General features: G+C 37.6%; 1 protein-coding gene across 3 annotated transcripts in view; it reads right to left on the minus strand.

Moving 5' to 3' along the window:
* The window catches only part of LOC127204184 (synaptotagmin-4), a 462,640-nt gene that overhangs the window by 249,767 nt on the left and 187,860 nt on the right, over window positions 1-25,013 (minus strand). For all 3 annotated transcript variants that reach the window (XM_051163114.1, XM_051163115.1, XM_051163113.1), the window contains one exon: window positions 15,113-15,169. In XM_051163114.1, coding sequence (XP_051019071.1) covers window positions 15,113-15,169 — 57 coding nt within the window. The remainder of the gene's footprint in view (window positions 1-15,112; window positions 15,170-25,013) is intronic.

A 25,013-nucleotide genomic window follows, 5' to 3' on the forward strand; every position in this document is an offset into this window, starting at 1 on the left:
AATGGTAGTGTCTGCATTCCTGTGATCAATGGCTTTTCACATGTTATTTATGTTCATCGTGTTGGCTTTGTTTCTTCCACTCTCTCCACCAAGCTTCATGTATTAGCTCAAATACACATAAAAAAGGAGCTCTTAAATTGTATGGTTAAAAAAACAAGCTAATTTTTAGTTGGATTTTTTTGAAATTTCCCCAAATCCATCCCATCTAAGATTTAAGTCAGTGTGTATTATAACACCTAAATTTGAGGAGGCACATTTTATCACATAATGAACTTTGGTATATGATCAACAAAGTCATATGCTTAAGACAGACAATTTGGAGAAGAAAATAAATCCCCTTATGAAGAAGCTGTGTGTTTATCTAATATTTTCTATAATACAAATGTTTTTAAATGTCTGTCACCATGTCACTAATTTCACTTAACTGAAAGTCATTTTAAACATTGCACATATGATTTACTTCCAGAGGAGTCTGTCCACACTCATCACTTAATCACCTTGTTGTTTACAAAAGTTCAATTTACTTATTTTGATCATTTCCTACCCACGTACCTGTATGTAGTCAAGTCACGCTGTGATTGTGGTGCCATTGCAGCAATTGTAAGTATGTAAAAATGATAATTTAGCCTTTGTTTACAAACTTCTATGGCACTAAAAGTTCTTTTCTTTTACAGTAATTTAAATATGAGACATGGTTATCTGTGGGCCCTGTACGTTCTTGATGAATATACAACTCTCATCTGTCTTCACTGTTACTGATGACATTTTTCTGGGGCCAGGATCATGTTACTGCCTTTCTGGTTAGCAGTGGAAAGGATGTTGAACTTCCACCTATAGGCAAACATAAAAAAATCCATATTTATATACAATTATAGAAATTATCTACCTTCAACAGAAAAAAAGGGAGCAGAGGGTTTCTTAGGATCCAGAGGAACCATGTCTGAGGAAGCTTCTACTGGAAAAACAATCTGAGCTGCTGAAGCAAACACGTGTGCTCACTGAGCTGAGCAAGGTGGATTGAGTTAGAGTATAAGCTAAACATGCACCAGACTTCACACTCAAAGCACCCTATAGACGATCGTTCAGCACCCTATAGATGATCGTTCAGCACCCTATAGACGATTGTTCAGCACCCTATAGATGATCATTCAGCATCCTATAGATGATTGTTCAGCACCCTATAGACGATCGTTCAGCACCCTATAGATGATCATTCAGCACCCTATAGATGATCGTTGGGCACCCTATAGATGATTGTTCAGCACCCTATAGATGATCATTCAGCACCCTATAGATGATCATTCAGCACCCTATAGATGATTGTTCAGCACCCTATAGATGATCATTCAGCACCCTATAGATGATTGTTCAGCACCCTATAGATGATCATTCAGCACCCTATAGATGATTGTTCAGCACCCTATAGACGATCGTTCAGCACCCTATAGATGATTGTTCAGCACCCTATAGATGATTGTTCAGCACCCTATAGATGATTGTTCAGCACCCTATAGACGATCGTTCAGCACCCTATAGATGATCGTTCAGCACCCTATAGATGATCGTTCAGGAGGCGAAAGGATCTGGACTTAGTAAAATCTATGTTTACGTGCAGAGAAAAAGGAAGTGATCAGGGAGAGGAATATACTCATAAAGAGAAGCGTGAGGAGCAAATAGCAGAACAAATTCTTTTTCTCCTAATTACCAAGGAGAAGGTGTCAGCAACATAAAGTGCCATGAAGTGTGGGATGGAGTGTGCGCGCACGTGTACATGTGTGTCAATGAACATTGGCCATATTGGAAACTCTCAAATGTCTCCGGAAACTTTCCTTTAAAGGTAGAGGACTCCAATTCAAATATTCAGAAACAATTAAAAGTAAACAATATTTTACCACAATAATCTCCATGGAAAAAAACTCTCAGTGTCAATACCTAAAAGAAAAAAGGAAGTATGAACAAACATGATAAGGAGAAAAGCATAAAGTGCTTTCTTTTTTTTTCAGGAAGAAGTTCAAAACAATATGGATGGATTAATCTATGAGTAGGTAATATTCCTTGATTAAATAGAAGAAATTTAAGTGAACATCATGTATGCTGATAACAGTAAAATGCTTATCACACTATATAACATTATGTCATTAGAACACAATGATTATAAAACTTGTAGGTACATGTGACAATTCTGATGAATTTCACAAGCATTTACTGAATATAGAAGTAGATTAAAAATATATAGATTGTGCAAGTGCTTTTTCAAAAGCACTTGAGACAGTGAACATGCTTAGGCCTGAGTCATTCGCAGTATAACTATTTTTAAGGTATGGATAACACAGGTATGATGGCGGGCATTAATATTGAGATTCTTCTGTGATACTGATACATACATTGTCTCAGGACTGCCATTATATGAGCGTGCCGCTACTGGGAACTACTGTAGGCTGCAGTTACGAAGTGAAAAATGGATCTGAAAGATGTTTAGGAAAGGGAATTAACAGATGTTATATAGATATTTCCTCTGAATTGAAGTATCCCTCACAGAGGGAGGAAAGAGATTTGTTAGACTCAGGAAATTAAATTAGATATACAAGACCCAGAAACTTAATTCAACTCACAAGGTTCAGGAACATCTGAAAGTTACAAGATCCACAAGGTTCCTTGCCAAGGTTATAATCAGCAGCAATCTGAAAGGAAGGAAGAAAGGAAGGAAGGAAGGAAGGAAGGAAGGAAGGAAGGAAGGAAGGAAGATGGTAGATTGTTTGGAGGGAGTGTTAGGGTGAAAAACTCATGTCTGTGATAAATCCTTCAATGATACTTAGATGTGTTCTCCAGAAAAGTCACGATGAACCTCGAGATCATCACAGAGGCCGGAAAATAATGACTCAGCGCATTGCTGTCGATGTCATAAGGAAGCAGAGCTTCTCACCGCAGTGTCGTGATCAACAGACTTGGCTACCTTTGAGGAGCTCAACAAAATATGACTGGTGAATGTCATTTACATTTGGACCTAGTAACGTTTCTTCAAATATTAGTGGTAGACACCAGAGAAGAATAGCTTAAAGAAAGCATAGAAGTGGAAAATATAAACTGTTCCATTAAAAAAAAATGACGTAATGGAAATAAAGGAGTAATTAAATGAAAACAGCAAACTGGAAGTTAGCTTAAATGGGAGAGAGAAGCACGTCCAAACATGACAATCTACCAAGGTTAAATGAAAAGTCCAACCGCCAGACAGCAATTTCCCCCTCTGCCTTCCTCCCACAGGACCAACATCTGAAGAGATGTCAGGACATCAACTCACATCACATTGCAGAACTTTCCCTCTTCCTTAATACATCAGCATGTAGGGATTGCTGTAAAAAAAAAAATGGCTGCTTTGTTGTGATTGTTCTCAATGGCCTTGTTTCTTTTTTTTTTTTTTTTTTTTTTTTTTTTTTTTTTTTTTTATTAATTTATTCTTGTTACATCTCAATGTTTATCCCATCCCTTGTATCCTCCCATTCCTCCCCCCCCCCATTTTCCCATTATTCCCCTCCCCTATGACTGTTCCTGAGGGGGATTACGTCCCCCTATATATTCTCATAGGGTATCAAGTCTCTTCTTGGCTACTTGCTGTCCTTCCTCTGAGTGCCACCAGGTCTCCCCCTCCAGGGGACATGGTCAAATGTGAGGCACCAGAGTATGTGAGAAAGTCGTATCACACTCTCCACTCAACTGTGGAGAATATTCTGACCATTGGCTAGATCTGGGAAGGGGTTTAAAGTTTACCTCCTGTATTGTCCTTGGCTGGTGCCTTAGTTTGAGCGGGACCCCTGGGCCCAAATCTGCCTATCATATTGTTCTACTTGTAGATTTCTAGGACCCTCTGGATCCTTTTATTTTGCTGTTCTCCCATGCGTCTCTCATTTAGAGTCCCAATAGGATGCCTTCCCCTCTGTCCCAGTTTCCTGGTAAGTGAAGGCTTTCGTGTGACATGCCCCTTGGGCTAGTATGCAGATATAAGTGAGTATATACCATTTGATTCTTTCTGCTTCTGGGTTAACTCACTCATTATGATCATTTCTAGCTCAATCCATTTATCCACAAATTTCGGGAATTCCTTGTTTTTAATAGCTGAGTAGTATTCCATAGTGTATATGTACCACAGTTTCTTTATCCACTCTTCTACTGAGGGACACTTAGGCTGTTTCCATGTTCTGGCTATTATGAATAAGGCTGCTATGAACACGGTTGAGCAAATTTTCTTGTTGTGTGCTGGAGCATCTTCTGGGTATATTCCAAGGAGTGGGATAGCTGGGTCTTGAGGAAGCCCTATTCCCATTTTTCTGAGATAGCACCAGATAGATTTCCAAAGTGGCTGTACTAGTTTGCATTCCCACCAGCAATGAAGGAGTGTTCCTCTCTCCCCACATCCTCGCCAGCATGTGGTGTCGCTTGAATTTTTGATCTTAGCCATTCTGATGGGTGTAAGATGGAATCTCAGAGTTGTTTTGATTTGCATTTCCCTGATGACTAAGGAGGTTGAGCATTTCTTTAAGTGTTTCTCAGCCATTTGATACTCCTCTGTTGAGAATTCTCTGTTTAGTTCCAAGCCCCATTTCTCAATTGGGTTATTCGGTTTGGTGGTGTTTAATTTCTTGAGTTCTTTATATATTTTGGATATTAGACCTTTGTCAGATGTAGGGTTGGTGAAGATTTTTTCCCAGTCTGTAGGCTGTCGCTTTGTTCTCTTGACAGTGTCTCCTGCCTTACAGAAGCTTCTCAGCCTCATGAGGTCCCATTTATTAATGGTTGACATTAAGGCCTGGGCCGTTGGTGTTCTGTTCAGGAAGTTGTCTCCTGTATGGCCTTGTTTCTTTAGGTCATCATCTCTACATGACCGAGGCTGTCCTTGGACTTCAGTACTCCTGCCTCTGATTGTGACTGTGCAAATAGTAAAGGCATATGACACCATTCCCAGTGTGAAATACTGGTTTTTTTTTAAATGCTGATTTGCAATTCTTAAATCATGAAAGCATCATTTAAAAACAAAATATTGTAACAGACAAGTAAGTATGAAGATGTACTGACTTTTCTTGTACAGAACTTGACTCTATCACCACATAACTCAATAAATTACCTATATCTTTTGTTTGTCCTCTATAAAATATTTCTCCATTTATCCACAAATTTCGGGAATTCCTTGTTTTTAATAGCTGAGTAGTATTCCATAGTGTATATGTACCACAGTTTCTTTATCCACTCTTCTACTGAGGGACACTTAGGCTGTTTCCATGTTCTGGCTATTATGAATAAGGCTGCTATGAACATGGTTGAGCAAAGTTTCTTCTTGTGTGCTGGAGCATCTTCTGGGTATATTCCAAGGAGTGGAATAGCTGGGTCTTGAGGAAGCCCTATTCGCATTTTTCTGAGATAGCACCAGATAGATTTCCAAAGTGGCTGTACTAGTTTGCATTCCCACCAGCAATGAAGGAGTGTTCCTCTCTCCCCACATCCTCGCCAGCATATGGATTGAGCTAGAAATGATCATAATGAGTGAGTTAACCCAGAAGCAGAAAGAATCAAATGGTATATACTCACTTATATCTGCATACTAGCCCAAGGGGCATGTCCCACGAAAGCCTTCACTTACCAGGAAACTGGGACAGAGGGGAGGGCATCCTATTGGGACTCTAAATGAGAGAAACATGGGAGAATAGCAAAATAAAAGGATACAGAGGGTCCTAGAAACCTACAAGTAGAACAATATGATAGGCAGATTTGGGCCCAGGGGTCCCGCTCAAACTAAGGCACCAGCCAAGGACAATACAGGAGGTAAACTTTAAACCCCTTTCCAGATCTAGCCAATGGTCAGAATATTCTCCACAGTTGAGTGGAGAGTGTGATATGACTTTCTCACGTACTATGGTGCCTCACATTTGACCATGTCCCCTGGAGGGGGAGACCTGGTGGCACTCAGAGGAAGGACAGCAAGTAGCCAAGAAGAGACTTGATACCCTATGAGAATATATAGGGGGAGGTGATCCCCCTCAGGAACAGTCATAGGGGAGGGGAATAATGGGAAAATGGGGGGGGGAGGAATGGGAGGATACAAGGGATGGGATAAACATTGAGATGTAACAAGAATAAATTAATAAAAAAAATTTAAAAAGAAAAAAAATATTTCTCCAAGAAATTTTACTATTATTATTATTATTATTATTATTATTATTATTATTATTATTATTATTATTATGTAACCTGAGTAATAAGAACAGTGTATTTAATAATGTAAACCATTTTCTAATGTATAAAAGTAGTGTTTTATATAGAGGTTGTTTGTGACAGCTTTGATAATCAATTTTCAAAATAGCTAATTTTAGCTTTGAAAAATTCTATTTTTATCTCTAAGGACAATGTGTTTAACATTATTACACATGTGTGAAAACAAAGGCTCATATTGAACCAATGGCTAGCAAAAAATGACATGCCTCCTTTAGAGGCTAATGTTTTCACATTTAATTCATTTCTTGGCTATCATGCATGTTCTTTTTGTATAAGATATACATAAAAGTGTAAAATATTTTGATTTTGGTTTTATTCCTCTTTTAAAATCTTAGCTCACAAAACTGAATGTTTTCATCTCAAAAACATTTTATGTTAAAGACAACTACTTTCCTTTGTGTGAGAATACACACTATAGACTATCTTTAATCAGTGAACAAATCACAGCACATAACAATAGACATATTCACATTTCCAATCTAGATGATTCTGACTAAATATTTCCAAATGTCTACGTCTGCAGGGTTTTTTTTTTTTTTTCATGTTATATAACAGTATACCAATAAGGACAGCTTTTATGTGAAATATGAGAATATTTCCTCATTATTCATCTGGAAACAAACTGACATGGTATCTAAAATTACAATATTGAGTTAACAACTTTAATCCAAATAATACTTAGTTCTGAACATAGGCTTTCTTCAAAGAGCCTGCACATCTGAAGGCAAGTTTTAAAACTTTCTGAATTTGAGGTCAAACAACAGAGGTATGAAAGCAAGCCTACTAGTTCCAATGCATAAAACCTGAGTGGAGACCCTGAATTACTCATCTACTGATGCTTGAAAATATCAGTAGGTACTTGAAACTCTAAATAGATTCCTACATACAGTATTTTACTCTTTCCACTTGAAAATATGAGCGTGAGTTCAAGGAGGTAAATATAAAGCTGGCTAGAGCTATTCAGACACGCTTAAATGGTGTCCATGTTACTTTGCTTTACTAGCAATTAGCTAATTTGTAGGTCATACTATAAGGACACTTTTTTTTTCCCTCTCATTCCAACTCCATGTAATTGGCTTATTAAGAACCAGTGGAACTCTAACCATGCCCTTTAAAAGAAATTGCTAGTGTAACAGACAAAATATAATTGCAAGTCACTTGGCTTTAAAACAAATGCCCCCTAATTATAATCACTGAATAAACACGGAGGAGTCTTTCTGCTGTAGGCCCACAGTCTCCCCAGAGTTTCTCTCTGTGTGCAAAATAACAGAATGACATAAGTCGGTTCAGTGTGTAGACTGACCACAATAATTTTAATTAGCACATGCAGTCGTCATCAAAGATGGCTACCTAGGAATTTCAATGGCTATGTTACTCCAGAAGAATCTGAAAGAGCCTGTTTAATTTCAGGCTGATGGAAATCCTGGCCTTTGGGGGCATGAAGGATATTATAAAGACTCTACATTGGAGGACTAGTGCAAGCGGAAGAATGTGTCTGTCACACATCCGCAGCCTGGTGTGATTAGGCTTTCAGGTCTTTTAATTTCCTTCAACTGATTCAACATCTCCCAAGCATCTTTCATATTCTATATTAGATCATTGTCATAAGGTTGATATTACCTTCACATCCAGGTTTCTAAAAGAGGCCTCATACGTCAGAAGCAGAAATTTTAATTATAATTTGTTCTCCATTCACAGTTAGGCTCTTGGGAAATGTATAATAGTCATAAGAACTTTAAATAATTCAAGCTGAAATGGTAGAAAATAAAAGGCCATAAAGTGACATTCTGGTTACTTTATGTCTACAATGGATGGATTTTTTTTTTGGACTCCCCAAAAGAACACAAGGCATAGGTGCCTTCTCCCCGACAGCTTTGTTTTCACCATTATTTTGCAGTTCGATTGAATTCTACTGAGGAAGTCAAGTGTCCATTTCATCACAAGCAGTGTGTGAAGCAGCTGTTCCTACATTTTCTCTCAGAACCATCAAGAGAAATGACAGCATCACCCCCTTCTTATAGATGAGACAGATCAGAGATATGCTCCAGCATGAACAAAGTTGATGGGGCAGTAAATACTTTTGTCATTCCCTCATCCAATTTTTTGGCTCATCTTCTATGAACCACAAGCTGATCTAGACTTTATGAGTCTTTGGTTATAAATTCAGACACTGTGTTGCATTTAGAAAAGACTAAGTAAGACTGTGGCAAATCTTATAAGAAACAAATAGCAATAAGCCAGACACAAGAAGACACATACTTTGTATGCTCTCTCACTTGTGGAACCTAGATAAAAAACTTATATATGAGTATATACATGTACATATGTGTATGTACATACAGCTATGAAAACAGATGAATGTTTTGGGGAGTTAGAGTGAGGGCTTGTGTAAACTGGATGGAAAAGAAGCATTTAAACCCTGAAGCAAATAGATGAAGAAGTAATGAGGTCAGCTGTAAGCACTGAAGTGTTTTCCCAGAAGAGTTGATCAAATACAAGCATGCCAAGATGAGCAAGCATCTGGCAAACTCCAGGGACAAAGAGGCCAGTGAGGATTGAATCAGATGAATGTGGTTCAAGAAGAGAGCATTAAATGGCATGAGCAAGGTAAGCTGTCCTTGAAGACCTCTTCATTGTTTGTTTTTCAGTTTGTGGATTGAAATTATGGTCTTAAAATGCTACGCAGGTTGCTTGCCATTTAGTTGTAGTCAATCCCTTATCAAATCATAGACTTATTTACTTCATCATGGGCTTAAGAGACTTAGTCAATATGTTGGCTTTTACCACACAGGCAAAGGAAAATTAATGGAAACTTGGAACCACTAGCATAACCTACTAGAACTCTACTTAGGAAAGCTTGGTTGGAGGGTTGATAAACAAGCATGGAAATTCAGAGAGAAATGCAAGATGAAAAGATAAGAACTAGGCTAAGTCATAGACACTAATGAAGAGGAAAAATGAGCCTGCCATCTTGGATGCCAAATTAAAAGATGTATATGAAATCCAAGAGGAGTCAACCATGTCTATTGTCGAAGGCAGTTTATACAGAGAGATGGAGGGGAAATGGACACTGTGCAACCACTGGCAGAGTCAAAGCCATCTTCTCTAATCATTTGTACCCATGTTTGGATCTAAACATTGAACTAAAGCTTGCTCTGTAAAAAATAGAAGTTATTCAGAGTTAAAGGAACAAATACTAGTGAAAGGGGTCAGGAAAAGGGTAGTTGGTGTAGTTAAACTAAAAGAAAGCTGAATTTACTGGAGCTTGGCAAACAAAGCAGGAGTTCAATGAAGATAGAATTCTATCTCCAACCTGCCGGGTTCTACGTGAATTACAATTCCGCTCTACTCTGCTCAAACATGGAAGAGTCATTGCTAACCAGAATCCTTCAAGTTGTCTCTCTACATCTTGCTCTCCTTCAGGAGTCATTTCACAGCACTCATTCTTCATAATAGTGATATTCTACTCTCTCCAGCCCTCCTAACCATCCCTTTCTAGGTCACAGCTCTGTTCTACTCTTTAGAATTATTACATGCATTAATCTCTGCTAATATACAAGTGATTCCACATCCTTGGGGCACTACCTCCTCCTCCTGAGCATTCACATTTTAACAGGGATTTTCTTGTGACACAAAGAAGTGAATCTAGTAGTGCCCATTTTAGATGCTAAGTAGGACATTCTAGGGTGATGTAAACCACACTATTTCTCTAAATCCATTAAGAAAGTTTGTGTTCTACCAGAGATACTGTGACATATAAACTGTGTGGTAAATTTGCTCCATGCTGGTTAATTGCACTATTTTTCATGGTTCTACTTTGCACACTAATATTCACTGTGCTCTGCAGATGTCCTGTCCCTCTCATCAAAGTACTTTGCCACTTAAATGAGCTCCTTATTTAGAGAGGTATGCCAAGTAATTTAGAAAGAATATTTTATTTGTGGTATTTTATTATGTTTCTGTAGAGCTTGTTACAGTTCTTGACTATTGCGCAGAAAGAATATAATTCTTTTGAGTGAGGCTACCATGTGGTGTTCATAGTGTTTAACATGAGATTAAGATCTAAAACACTAAAAAAGGAGAGTGGTTTCAATCTATTCAATTATAAGAATTTGTATTCCTTAAAAACAAATATAAATATAGCCAGAAAGTTGGTTTCATGAATTTTTGTTCTGTGAAAAAAAATTAAATAAATACTGCAGCAGTTAGAATAACTATGTCATGAGTGATTCTGGTTTATTCAAGTTGGTTTCCTTCCGCAGGAAAAGCAACTGAAAAAGGAATTGAATAGGTCTTTAAGGCCAACTTAACTGAATTGTGTCCTGCATTAATATAATGACCTCAAGTCATCGTAACGCAATGAGAATAAATGGACAACTGGATTCCAGAGAAAAAGACACAATCAGCTCTTAAGGACAAAGGGGAAAACACGAAGTAAAGAAGCTTAATAAAAAAATAATCTTTGCCTATTTCTCTACAGAGCTGACTCCTGCAGCTCGTACAAGACCTGGAAAATAGTGTATGTATAGATTGATACTGAATAAACAGGAAAATCAAGAGGATGAAAAGGCTCAGAAAAATAATAATGATGTGCATAATACTCTTGATTTTTCAAGAAAATTTTCTTCGTACCTGTTAGTAGCCATGAAAAGTTGTCTACCTCGATCAATACATTAGTATAGAGGGATCAGCTCTGCTTTAACACGACAAAAGCAGTATGAAATGGCCTAGGGTTACACAATCAGCATTCTTTTCTATTCTATTTTTCCCCATCTTCCCCTACATTTTCAGGAGCACTGGAAAGGCATTGACTCTGCTTGAGCTCCGTATATAACATGTTTAATATTATAACTTGTGTGTGATGGTGGAGGGAGGGAGATAACCACTGATTAATACATGATTAGTCAAAATGAAAACTCTCTGAAGGTGCAGAAAACACAAGTCCTTCAGGGTCCATCTGTCACCTAATATCACATCCAGGGAGAGACAGCTGAGATTTTTTGTTTGCAGCTTTGTTAATTAGTCTAGTCAGGTGCTTGAGTTCCTGGAGTTTTATGTCAGTCTTCAACTGAATAACAGTAATCATTGAACAGAAACAATACAAAATCTCTGAAAGTGCCAATAAAACATGATGTGGACTAAAATGCCTAGCCTACTAATAAAACTTGGTGTGTGTGTTTATGTTAAAGGAATTCATCCTTTATTTCAAGAAAAGAAAAATAACTTTTTTTTAATTTTTTATTAATTTATTCTTGTTACATCTCAATGTTTATCCCATCCCTTGTGTCCTCCCATTCTTCCCTCCCTCCCATTTTCCCCTTACTCCCCTTCCCTATGACTGTTCCTGAGGGGGACTTCCTCCCCCTGTATATGCTCATAGGGTATCAAGTCTCTTCTTGGCTGCCTGCTATCCTTCCTCTGAGTGCCACCAGGTCTCCCCTCCAGGGGTCATGGTCAAACATGAGGCACCAGAGTTCATGTGAAAGTCATACCCCACTCTCCACTCAACTGTGGAGAATGTTCTGTCCATTGGCTAGATCTGGGTAGGGGTTTAAAGTTTACCGCCTGTATTGTCCTTGGCTGGTGCCTTAGTTTGAGCGGGACTCCTGGGCCCAAATCTGCCTATCATAATGTTCTACTTGTAAGTTTCTAGGACCCTCTGGATCCTTCTACTTTGCTATTCTCCCATGCGTCTCTCAAAATTCAATTATAACTATGTATAATAAGACTTCTTAAACTTCAAGCAGCAAGGAATCTAAAGAACATATCTTAATCTAAAATCCTAGATTATTTTCTCAAAGCCTCTATTAATTCCAGGCTTCATGACTATCCTTCATGAAGAAAGACTTCTGAATTCTAGAGTGGATGCCAGGAGATTCTCGCCACATGAACCTAGTTCATAGCAATTAGAGCTTGGAGGATTAAGGACTGGTCTCTCCATCCTTTCCATGTCCTTCCTGCATACCATCTTGCTGATTTCCTATAGCACTGACTGCCATCAAAGGAATGTGTACTCCCATAATTTCTCCTTCCAACTCCTCTTCCTGAATAGAAAAATGCCTGAAGATTTGAACTATGATATTTAGATTTTTATTTGTGGAGGTCAAGAAAATTGTATTGTAGAGTAGAAATGTATGTTTTATGCACTGATAGACACGCAATGGTCATAGCTGAAGATTTGTATTGGATGACATGTTCATTTATTGACATGAAGGTTCAGACAATGAGATGTTAATATGAATGTTAAGGACAATGCATGCAGTAAATCTAGACCCCCTGTTCAGATCTAGCCAATGGACAGCTCATTCTCCACGGTTGTGGGGAGAGTGGGGACTACCTCTGACATGAACTCTGGTGTCACCTATTTGACCACTTCCCCTTGGTGAGGAGGCCTGGCAGCACTCAGAGGAAGGGGAAGCAGGCTATCCAGATGAGACCTGATACGCTGTGGTCATATGGTAGGGAAGAAAGTCCCCTTCTGTCAGAGGTCTAGGGGAAGGGAATAGGGTGAAGAGAGTGGGAGGAATGGGAAGATACGAATGAGGGGATAACAATCGGGATGTAATCTAAATAAATTATTTAAAAAATAATTATTCATGGAAAATGAAGCTGTATTTAATGTGATATAATATGCTTAAAGATGTTCCCTTTCAACTTTAGTCATATTCTGATCTATAATTACTAATGTGACTCTTTCCCATTGGAAAAATGAAGCCAGCTTTAAATATTCACACAATAGCTATCATCTATAGATTTTAGCTGTGAAAATCACTGGTTACTGACTTTGAATATGTGACCAGTAGATATGGAACAAAACCCTTCCATTGAGAAAACACTGGTAATAACCCATATTTTCTTACTTTTCATTTTACGGAGTGTAAAATTTTCAATTTTATGTTTATTTGAAAGAAGGATTATATGAAGTAGAATGTGAAGGCAAAATACCAACAAACTAATTCTCTTATTACAGGAAAAATTACATCTAGAAATCTCAGCTAATATGATGGCAAATAGACATAGATAAGTACTGAAAATATTTCCTGCCTACTTCAGTTATGAGATAAGCACTCATGATGGGCGTTATCCTTCTCTGACTTGGAAGATATTCAAGCCCTGTGCACATGAATTTCCCCTGGAGATGTCATTAAGGCATCAGGCAGAGTATAGCTAAGCAGCTGGAACAGAAACAAAATAAATTGTCTGAGCCTTTCACCCTCTTCCATCAGGATAACAATGGAAAATTGTTAACCAATATCCCATTACAGAAGCCAAGAAATGAGATGATGGGAGAGTCAAATTGAAAGCAATATACTGTTGTTTCCATTTTCAACCTTCCTTCAACACTGTCTTGTTTATTTCTAGATAAAAGTGTAATTTCAGCTGTTAGAATGTCCAGGTAGCCTAATCTCAAGAAATGGATGTTCTCACAGTCTGTCTGCAAGAGTCATCACCATACACGGCATGCTAATTCCTTGTAAAGGAGACACTGGTAATTTATTTCCATCTATTACCTTATTCCAGCAATTATATTATACATGAAGGATTTGTAAATAGAGGCCAGTTTATGTAATACCAATGTGTAAAAACACAGAGATTAAAAATAATTTGTAACGAAGTGCACTTGTGATGTCATATATTATATATTATACTATACTGAGTTTTCCAGAAATGCGCATGATTCAGAAATTTTAGCAAGAGTTTCCCTTGTCTATAACTCAGGGTAGGTGACAAACAGCTGACAGCATTCCAAAATTAAGACGTTTCAAAAATTGGTTGAGAGAATAATCAAATAATCACCAAAGCTGATCACTTCTAAAACTGTACAATCTGATTACCTTAAGAAACAAAATTCAATTCCTTAGGGGATCCATCCTGGTTAAGAGCATGTGAATTCACTATGTTTAAATCTTATTAATTCAATTAACCTAACGAGGAGGTCTTAAAGAACGATAGACTTTTTAAAAGTAATATATTAGGGGCTAGAAAGATGGCGCTGCAGCTAAGAGCCCTCATTGGCCTTGTAGAAGATCTAGGTTCACTCTCTAGGACACACATAGTGGTACATCCTGCCAGCCATCTTAAGGAGTGGCCCTGCAGTTCTGTGCCTTACTTTCTGGGAAGTAAGGCTCAGTTTGGTCTTAAGCTTTACACATTTCCAGCCAAAGAATAATATGGTGGACTCTGCTTGCAAGTTTCCAACTCTCTCTAAAGCAGATTTCTGAAGAGTAAACCAATTTTAAAGGCACTTTTCTCCCTTCAAACAAAGGAGAAAGCTTGCTCCTTGTGACTGCATTTCTCTACTGTTATTCTAGGAAGAAGATTGCACTTGAGGAATTAAATATGCTGGGTTTGGTACATAAACTACAGGTTTTTTTTTTCATTGTGCCTCAGTTTCCTCATCAATAAGCAAGGACATTAAGTGGAATTATGCCTATGTTTAAATGTTTCCCCAAATGCATCATTGGGAGAAGTAACTAATTCTACAATCGGATACTAGAGACTGAAAATGTGATCAGTGCACAGTAATCACATCAGTTATATTACCCGGAGCAAAGGTTTTTAATTCATTTTTCTAATGGAAAATATCCATTAGTGAATTTAGAAATCAGCATAATGGATTTCAATCATCATTTACCAGGATAACTTGAACAACGTATAAACTATGAAAGCACATTATGAGAAGGAAGGACAAATACTCATGACTCAGAAATTTATACCCATATATTCATATGTATTTATATGCTGTGTGATAAAAAAATATTTTACTTTTATTCTCTAATCAACAGTGCTTTAAAAACTACTTATTCAGTGTATCTGTTTGAACTGACGGAGAAAAACAGCTTCTACTTACCAATTGTGGGGTCATGATAATCCGGGAACTGGTGGCTTATAAACTGCATTGTCACTGCTGAAGAAAAAAAAAAAACACAGTCAGCCCTTACCAATAAATTATGCATCAACATCGCTCTGTATTTTAATATTTTCTAATAAGCGACTTTCTTGTATGAATGGCTACATTAATTTCACGGCATTAGCTAACACACGACAATGAAAATTCGAACAAATAACTGTGAAAGAATGTCTATACTATCTATTTGTAGTAAATATGTTCAAATTAAGTGCATTTCAATCCCCAGGATAAGAATAACATGACCTGGTGATGGGGCCTCTCGGTTAGCTCTAGTTAGTTGGTGGCTGTCAAGAAATGTCTGTAATCTTTTTGGTCCTGAGTTTTATGGTAGAAGCTGAATCTATGTCTCTGTCACCAGCTGAGAGGTCAGAAGTCTGGTTTCAAATTGAACAACTAATAATAACTTCGGTGATCTGTCATCTCAGCTTGAAAGATATAGTACATGTAAGACTGAGATGAAATGTCCTCAGTCTGTCACAGTGGAAGTAAGGATTACACATCTGTTTGCTGAAGTGATCAGCCACCTCAACATTTGTCTTTGTGACAAGTCTATTTAAGTTATTTGTGCTAAAATGCTGAAAATGTCTTTAGATCCTTCCCCTCTTGTACCCTTCATACAAATAATCTAAATATCCAGTTCCTCTAAAACACCTTTCTAATATATCCGGATTCCTTCTACTGTAACCCTAGTTCAGGGTCTGATCCTGTAAACACTTTCTCTTTGTGAATTCTGACCTGCAAGTCACAACAGTACCATAACAGCATTCATAAGCGGCCTGATACTGACTACTACGGTAAAGACCATGGCTTTGCACATGATGTCAGCCTCTAGGGTTTCACATGACCATTCTATCTCTCAGTCTACGTGTGTGTCTTGTGCTCAAACCTCCTGAGCTACTCTCCTTGAGCAAGCCTTTACTATATGCTCTAGGGTAGTGTCACTGTCACACACCCAGTCACACCTTCCAACCAACACTGAGCCCTCGTTTCTCCTAAACCTCAACTTTTGTACTTCTGTGCAGTTTTAGCAAGAATAGTGTTGGTTCTGTTTAGAGAGACCCTCCCACCATTTGCACCTGATAATCATTTCAATATGAAACATTCCTTACAGAACCATGTAACAACCTCCTTATCCGCAGCTGATGACACTGGTTTGGGAAGTTGTGAAAATGTTGCTAGGTGGAACCTAGCTGGAGGAAATGGGTCACTGGAGGCGTGACTTTGAGAGGTACCCATCTCCCATCCTTTCCCAGCTCTACGCTTCTTGTGTGCCCTCAGTAGAAGACTCATCTCCGCCAGCATGCTCCTTCAAACCTATGGGGCCAGGCGAAGATAGGCTAAACAGTCTGAAACCATGAACAAAGTAAATATTTCTCTCTTGAAGTTGTTCTCTCTGCTATTAGTTAGAGCCACTCAATAACTGAAAGAAAATCTCAATATCTGTCCATCTTCTTCACTTTGCCTCTCAGGAGAGCTGGTCACCTTGCCTTCTGTCAGCAGAAATCCACTGAATCTGCTTAAGCTGAGTCAATCCCAAGCCTGATCATCCTCAGCATTTCCTCCCTAGTGTCCCATCCACTCCCTTCATCCTCATCACTGGCTATAATGCTCTACAGTCCTTGCTGTATTTGGCATTTAGCATCACACCTACATTTTTCATTCTGTTGTAATAAATTCCTAATAAAATAGGATTTTTTGCTTCTGTGCCTACTTTCCAGTTCTGGTTTCTTTAATAATACTAATAATGTTCAACTTATTTTCTCAAATATCATGCTATTTGAACCATAAATTTAACATTTTGGAGCTTTCTGTAACATCAGAAAGCATTTATATAATTATGTTAATAGTTATCATATATTTGGAAAGACTGTGGAGGCTAAAACCATTTGAGGACATCTAAGTGAAAAACATGCTATTACTTTAGAAACAGATTGGTATATTTAAATAGTAAACTTAAGAATTATAGAATATCAAAATAATCTCTATGCGTCAACTTCTACATCTGCTTATAAGAACACAGAGCATAACTGGGTCTAGCAAGGAGGACCCTAAAGAGGATGCTTAATTCTCATTCAGAAGAGGAAACAGAGTAGACACCAGAAACGGTTGAAGAGAAGGAACACGATGAGAGCCTACCATAGATGTCCTCTGAAAGGCTCAACCCTGCAGGAGACTGAAGCAGAAGCTAGGTCTCACAGCCAGACTTTGGGCAGAGTACAGGAAGTCTTGCGGAAGAGTCGGGGATAGAAGGGCCTGGAGGGTACAGGAGTTCCATGAGAAGACCAACAGGCAGCAAATATGGCCTGAGGGGGAGATGCCTATGGAGACTGATGCACCAAACAAGGACCATTCATGGAGAGGACTTGGACCCCCCTGCTCAGATGTAGTACACAGGCAGCTCAGTCTCCATATGGGTCTCAAACCTAACAACTGCCATGACTAGGAGGGGATCCTTTCATCAAGTGGGTCTCCCACACCCTCAAGCACCACTGAAACTTTACAACAGTTGAAGAGAAAGAATTCCTGGGTACTTGCATGAGAAGAGCTTGAGGGAAATGTTACAAACACTGCGTGTCCCTCCACAGGCTTTCTGTCATCAGAACTTAGTTATCCGCCCGACCTTGCCTATAACACAGCTGAAGTATTTCAAAATGAAAAGGGGAAAGGTCGTATCAAAAAAAAAAAAAAAGTTAACAGGCTCAAACATACAGGGTGGAGGACAACACTCAAAGAACATTTGGAGTTTTCAAATTTAAGAAAATGAAATAACCACCGTCTTCCTCCCTCAAAAAGTGACAGTCCTTTAACTAACCCCATCTTGGTTTCAACATTGTCTAATTTCCTTTGAGATTCCATAAGGAATGCTTTAGAGCTGTGTAAACACAGATGTCTTTTACCATTTGCTGAACATCTCAAGAAACCATTATAAGAAATTCAACTAGTTTACATTTCCGCAGATGATAACAAGCTGTGCACCGATGGTTTTAGAAGTAACTGTTTACATGGCTCGTGTGTGAACTGCCGAGTGCAATGTCCTTGTTGTAGGTGCATTGAATGGCCATTGAGAAAATTAAGGAACAATAGTAAGAGGAAATAAGTCCTGCTTCGTGATGTGACTACTAAAGCCACGGTCACAGTTTATTTTGATTGATTTGAGGACAGAATATATGTGTGCAGAGAGGAAACTTAATGAGAAAAGTTCAGTCTTTGACTATAAACTTAATACAAAGCATTAGAAGTGAAAAAGAAAGAACTTTTTTGAACTTAGGTGATATAGTTCAACTTCTCAAATTATTAAAATACTTAACAGATTTTATATAAACCACTTTTTTGCTTTATTAGTGGTTACATAATTAACATACTTTGTATAAATGCAGTGATGCCTAAAATTTTATAAAATATACATAATGAATAAAGACACAAAACAGATTAAACTTCTATACTCTAATAATAAGAGACTTAAAACAAAAAAAGTAAGATATTTTATTTGACTTTTCCTTTCTATGTATTTCTTAATTTAAATTTTCATTTTATTATTCAATGATTTCCATAATTTACTATTTCATTTTCTAGTTAACTTTAAATCAACTGTTCTTCTTTTGCATAATGCAGTATTAAACCATCCAATTTACATTTCTGAGAAATCTGACAGTATCATATATCATCCTTCTTGGAATGTTAGCAGTTTATGGCCAAAGGCGGACTGTCAGTTGTAAAAAGAAAGAAAGAGAAAAACAAAGAAAGGAAGAAAGAAAGTCACAAAAAGAAAAATTATTTCCTATAGAGTAAACATAAAACAACTGAATGGCTGCACAAAAGCAGACCATTCATTGCTAGTTCTCCTAGCCACACCCACGCTTCAAACGGAATTTGATTACTTATGGAAAGCAGTACACTGAGACACTCTGCATAATGATACAATCTAATAGCAGAGGCAGGGGACAGTCAGTTCTTACTGTCCCTTTGGGAACTGAAGGCCAGAGATGAGAAATATGAAACTAAAGGACTGGTCATCAGGGACTGGTCACATTTCTCTCATATAGGGAGTTTGTTATGACTTGGAAATTTTACTTAAACTTAGCATTTTATCTTATTGTGAGTAAAACAAATGGCTGCAGGAAAGACAATGTAAATCAGGCTCTAATTATACACCCCATCCTGCTGCATCCTCTACCCGTTGTGCTGTGATTGTCTCCACCACCATCGCTATTAGCATCATCTCTTCCTCATCTGCATGAGATATAATTCTGCCACATTTTACCTCAGTCTCCATAGTATTATTCTTTTCTACTTCCACTGGACTTCTGGGAGTTCTTCATCTCTCCAGCCATGCTCCCCCAGGAGAGACCTTAGTTAAGGCTATTCTCCCTGCCTAGACTGCTCTTCCTTTGAACGTCTCTGGGGCTTACTGTCACACACTTTCATATTATTACTCACATATGGCCTCGTTGGTAGCCATTCCAACATCTCCAAATTTAAGTTAAAACCCATGCTTTCTTACTGCAGCTCTTTGTCTGCCTTTGTTGACATTAATTAAATCATGGGTTTTTAACCCTAAATATTTATTACATAATAGATGCTGCTTATGTCTTTAGGACAAATTAGTGAGTGGCATAGGCTAAAAAAATATGAAGAGACGGACAGAAAAGCACTGATAAATGTATATAATGTTGCATATATATTAATGTTTATGTGATAAAAATGCAATGGAAAAACAAAGTTGTCATTGGATAACTATTAGAATATCTAACTGTGGTAAAAAGAAAAGTCTTACAGCAAAAATTTCATGGATTTATAATTTAAGAACCACTAAAAATGTAATATTTCTACTTTTAGAGATTATATTCATATAGTTTTAAGTAAGATAACTGAGAGCATTTAATTGCTGTTTTGTTACCTTTCAGAACAATACTCTATGACCTGGCAGCTCCTGCCTTACAAATATGTATGTCAGATATACTGGGCCTGAAGGCTGAAGATGATGCTCCAACATTGTAGAGTTTGGGGTGTTCAGGCAGCAAACTTTTTCTGTCATTTTTTTTTTCACTTTGAAAGCTGCTAACCTACACTTCCTGTTTACTCAAGTAATTAATTTTATTCCTTCTCAACTCTGATGGAGTTGAAGGCCAGATAGTTAAGTTAAGCTTAGTTGTTTAGTGGTTAAGAAGTTTTTAGGTCTAGAGAGATGTTTTAAGTAGAGATGAGATATGACAGATATTTATTTACATTCACAATTTTAGGCTGAGATAGGAAAGATGTTTTCTTCAAAGTTGCCAAATACAAATAGCCAAAACACTATGAATGTAACATTAATATGATTCCTGATTATTTCATGCTTCTTCTTGTTGTATGTAATTTATTTTATATATGTGTAATAATATAAATGTATATATAAAAATTTTAATTTTTTTAAACCTTGTACTGCTATGAACAAAAGTAACTTAGGGGGCAGGAGTGGTATTTGAGCTTAGAGTTCTACATCACAGTTTATCACTGAAGAGAGTCAGGACAGGAACTCAAACAGGGCAAGAACCTAGAGGCAGGAGTTGATGCAGAGGCTCATGAAGGGGCGCGGCTTACTGGCTTGCTCCCATTGCTTGTACAGTCTTCTTCTAGAACCTGGACCACCAGCCCATGGGTGGCACTGCTCATAGTAAGCTGAACCTTCCCATACAAATCAATCAAGAAAATGCACCAAAGGCTTGTTTACAGTCCAAGTAGGTAAGGTCATTTTCTCAATTGAAGTCCTCTCTTCCCAAATGATTCTGAACTCTGTCAAGTTGGTATAAAACTATACACATATTAAATATTAGGATACATCATTTTAAAATGTCATTGCTTAATATTAGCTTGAGATTTACAGCCTTCAAGGACAATACAGGCCGTAAACTTCAAACCCCTACCCAGATCTAGCCAATGGACAGGACATTCTCCACAGTTGAGTGAAGAGTGGGGTATGACTTTCACACGTACTCTGGTGCCTCATATTTGACCATGTCCCCTGGAGGGGGAGACCTGGTGGCACTCAGAGGAAGGATAGCAGGCTACCAAGAAGAGACTTGATACCCTATGAGCATATACAGGGGGAGGTAATCCCCCTCAGGAACAGTCATAGGAGAGGGGAATAATGGGAAAATGGGAGGGAAGGAAGAATGGGAGGATACAAGGGATAGGATAACCATTGAGATGTAACAAGAATAAATAAATTAAAAAATTTTTAAATGATTAGTTTAGGATGAAAAGTTTATATTATCAGTTTAAAGGCATGAAAGCTGGACATTTATGTATTTCAGGAAGAAACAAGTCAGCAGGTCTAAGATCTCTGTTTACTAATAGATAAATCTGTTTACTGGATAGATCAAGGTTGAGGATATATCAAAAAATAAAATATGCTGGATCAAAGGTTTCCAAAGCTACAGTGTTAGTTTTTCCAGTTTACTTCAATTCTTTTCTCATAGCTGAAAACGTGTGTTTAATGGCAAGTGTGGCAACACTGTCTTCTAAATTCATGAGCATACACTGGGTAGCTACCTCATGAATAACAAATGAATAAATTTAAAATGCTGTCTTATCTCAATATCAACCTCAGGTAAAAATAGTATTACCTGTTTGTTTTGGGAGTTTTGTTTGTTTGTTTGTTGTCAGCAATTATTTTAAATGTGTTGTATTCTAACATGTATTGTTGCCCAAAGATGGCACACCTGAAAGTTGGGTTATCCTGGGGGTGCCCAGAAGCCATCTGCTGAGTACCTTCAGTGAGACTGAGGAAGTCACTTACTTGAAACATCTTAGTATCCCTTCAATAGTCAGTGTAATGTGAAAAGTGAAATATATTTATAGAATTAGCTAAAGACTTCTTAATTCTCACTGTAGCTTCCAGGTTGAAAATGTTAACTGTTTGGTAGACTATAAAGAATTCTGAGTTAAAAATTGAGTGATATTTATCCCAGCAGTGCCTCCTTTTCTTTTGTATAGTGATGAATTTTTAACATGTGCCTTCCTCTGTTCTCTATGGGGCATCTATGAAATTAAGGTTCAGAATGAGGTATTCTATACTGGTGTTGTGGCAGCTTCTGAACACAAAGCACACATCAGCAAATTTAAATGCAAAACCACAAAATGCAGTAACAAAGGTAAATGTGGATACCGTGACGAGTTAAATTTTCTAAGCCAATTATAGTTTAAGAACAAAATCATCACAGTTCAAAGATGGACAGAATACTTAATAATGCAATTTACGTGTTGATGACCCATAAGACATTCACTAAGATAAGGGTGTTTCTCATTCCCCTGTATGTATGTGGATAAGGTAGAGAGTGAGTAGGAAGGAGGGACTTAGATTGGAAGGATGATGTACAGATTGAATGGTGGCACCATTTGGTTGTAGCATGATGCTCAACTGGGGTTGGAGAGGAGAGCTGACCCCTCAGTTCTCCGTTTTTCTGAATATTTCCCTCAGATAGAATTCCTTCTCTTATGCCCATATTTTTCCATAAACTTTTGCTAATGGAGAGAAATTGTACTTTCCACCCTGACGGATATTAGCAGATAATTGAGGAGACACAGAAATGCAATGGATGTTGAAACTCAATACTGCCAGCCATGCCCATTTGTTCCATGCTGACAGTTTTGTATGTGGTGAAACAAGAAAGAAAGATAGACATTTTTTCAACAATCTTTTCTGACATCTTTTGTTATTTGGGAAAGTCCCCATGTCCTTAGGTAGTGAATTACTATTGACATTAGAGTGCTGGTCCTGACATCTGTGTACACGCCATTTCCTTTATCTGCATTCTTAAAGAAAAACTATTGGAAACAATTATTGAAACTTCTTTTAGAATGTATGATGGAACTGCAGACAGTTCTGAAGTTCTCAGGGTCTAAGACATGTGCAATTTATCCCAAGAGTTACCAAGACAATCTTATATATACTACTCAAGAACACAACTTCTTACCATTCTCCATAATACAGACCCATTTGTCTTGAGATGGCAATCTTTTAATAAAATCATATCCTGTAATTTTAGAGAATTACTAGTAAGCAGAAGGTGCCACCATACACTTGAAGAGGTCTTTTTCATAGGTTTGGAAGAATAACAAAGTATAACACCTGGGATTTAAGAGTTTCTATCGTAATTCACAACGTCTAACCATTCTGCTTGGCATGAGGAGTCAGCATCTTACATCCAGTAACTCTGTGTTAAGTATAAATTGTGGTAGACTAGCCGGCTGCTTTGTGAGCTGCCTGGATGAAAGTGTTATAGGAGTCCTAGATATCTTCCTTATTACATTGTCCTTCCTACCTGAAATTATCCATCTTGTATCGTTAATGCTTCAAAGTTCTGGACTCACTCTCTGAAACTGTTGTTTTTCTTCTTTCAGCTCAGGGTTCTTTATTAAGCAACAGAAGCTTCTCAAAGAAAAACAGACAGCAAGGTATGTGGCATCATATCTATTCACATCTATAATGGCGTTAAGTATATAATATTTCTATATATTCTTTAGGGTTTTTTCCTATGTTATTTTTTTTTTTAAATATCAGTTTGATTTTCCCATTCATAATGTTCTCTTGAGCTTCATTAAAATCTCTGTCTCAGTCTCCCTCTCCTCCCTGAGCCTCCCTGTCTGCCTGTCCTGAGCCAAGTTTTTGTATTTCTCATCTCTACCCTACATACCGGAACTAAAGCTTCTATTTCCCTCTCCTAGCAGGTCAGCCCCAGGTTATAGATATCCAAGCAGCCAACAGAAGGAAGTGCATGAAAGTAGCTGCCACCCCATATTGAACAACAAGAAAGTAATTCTCAAGTTGAGACTGAAGTAGAACTCCCAAGGTGGAACCTTTCCGCAGAGCCACTGAAGGGTGGTTCTGACTAGATACCAAGCCATCCCCTTTACCTGCAGCTTTATCAACTTCGGATAAACACTTACTGACCTACTGTGCAGCCAGGGCTTCATGATACTATTGATATATTAGAAAAGGAAATGAAAAACCATGAAACAAGATATTTGAAATGGATATAAACAACAAAGAAACAGACTATATATACACCTGTATAGGTGTATACATTGTGTATACAATACATACACCTGTAACTTAGTGAGAAAAATTTATAACCTAATACTGAGTCTGCTCTGGTACGTTGCAAAAGATACTTTGAAACCAAAGAAATGGAACTAAAACCACAATATGATACCATTTACTACATAATCACCACATAGGGAAAAATTAAAAATATTGTTAATACCAAGTAGTGGTGAAGACTCAGGACAACAGGGAATGTCTTCATAATTGTGCAAACTAGAATAACCACTTGGAAATTAGATGGTAACATTGGATACTATTTCCAGTTAAATATAGAAAAACTAATATCAGGGGGCATTACCAAGAATACTTGTACCTGCATTATTCTTTGAGAAGGTGTGTGGTTTTGTTTTTGAGACAAGAGTCTCACATGACAGACTGGCTTCAAACTCACTGTTAGACTGAGGTTGACAGTGAAATCTAATTCTCCTGAATTCACCTCTGGAATGCTAGGATTACAATCATGAGCCACCTAGCTAAATAATTGTTTATAAAAACAAGAAATTCCAGAACTAGGAAACAAGTCTAAATTCATGTACACAGTAACTTTTGGCATATCTATAAAATGGAACTTAATACACCAATGGAAGATGCATTGTAGCCAGCCAATGAATGACACTCACAAACATGTCTTTAAAAAAATGAAACAAACTCAAAAAATTACACATCAATAATGTAAAAACTATAATGTCAATCTGTTTAGAAATGCATACAAATGCTGAAACATAAAGATAACTAAGAAAATTCTTAGCCCAAAAG

The sequence above is a fragment of the Acomys russatus genome, chromosome 20, assembly GCF_903995435.1.
Source record: "Acomys russatus chromosome 20, mAcoRus1.1, whole genome shotgun sequence".
Lineage (NCBI taxonomy): Eukaryota > Metazoa > Chordata > Mammalia > Rodentia > Muridae > Acomys > Acomys russatus.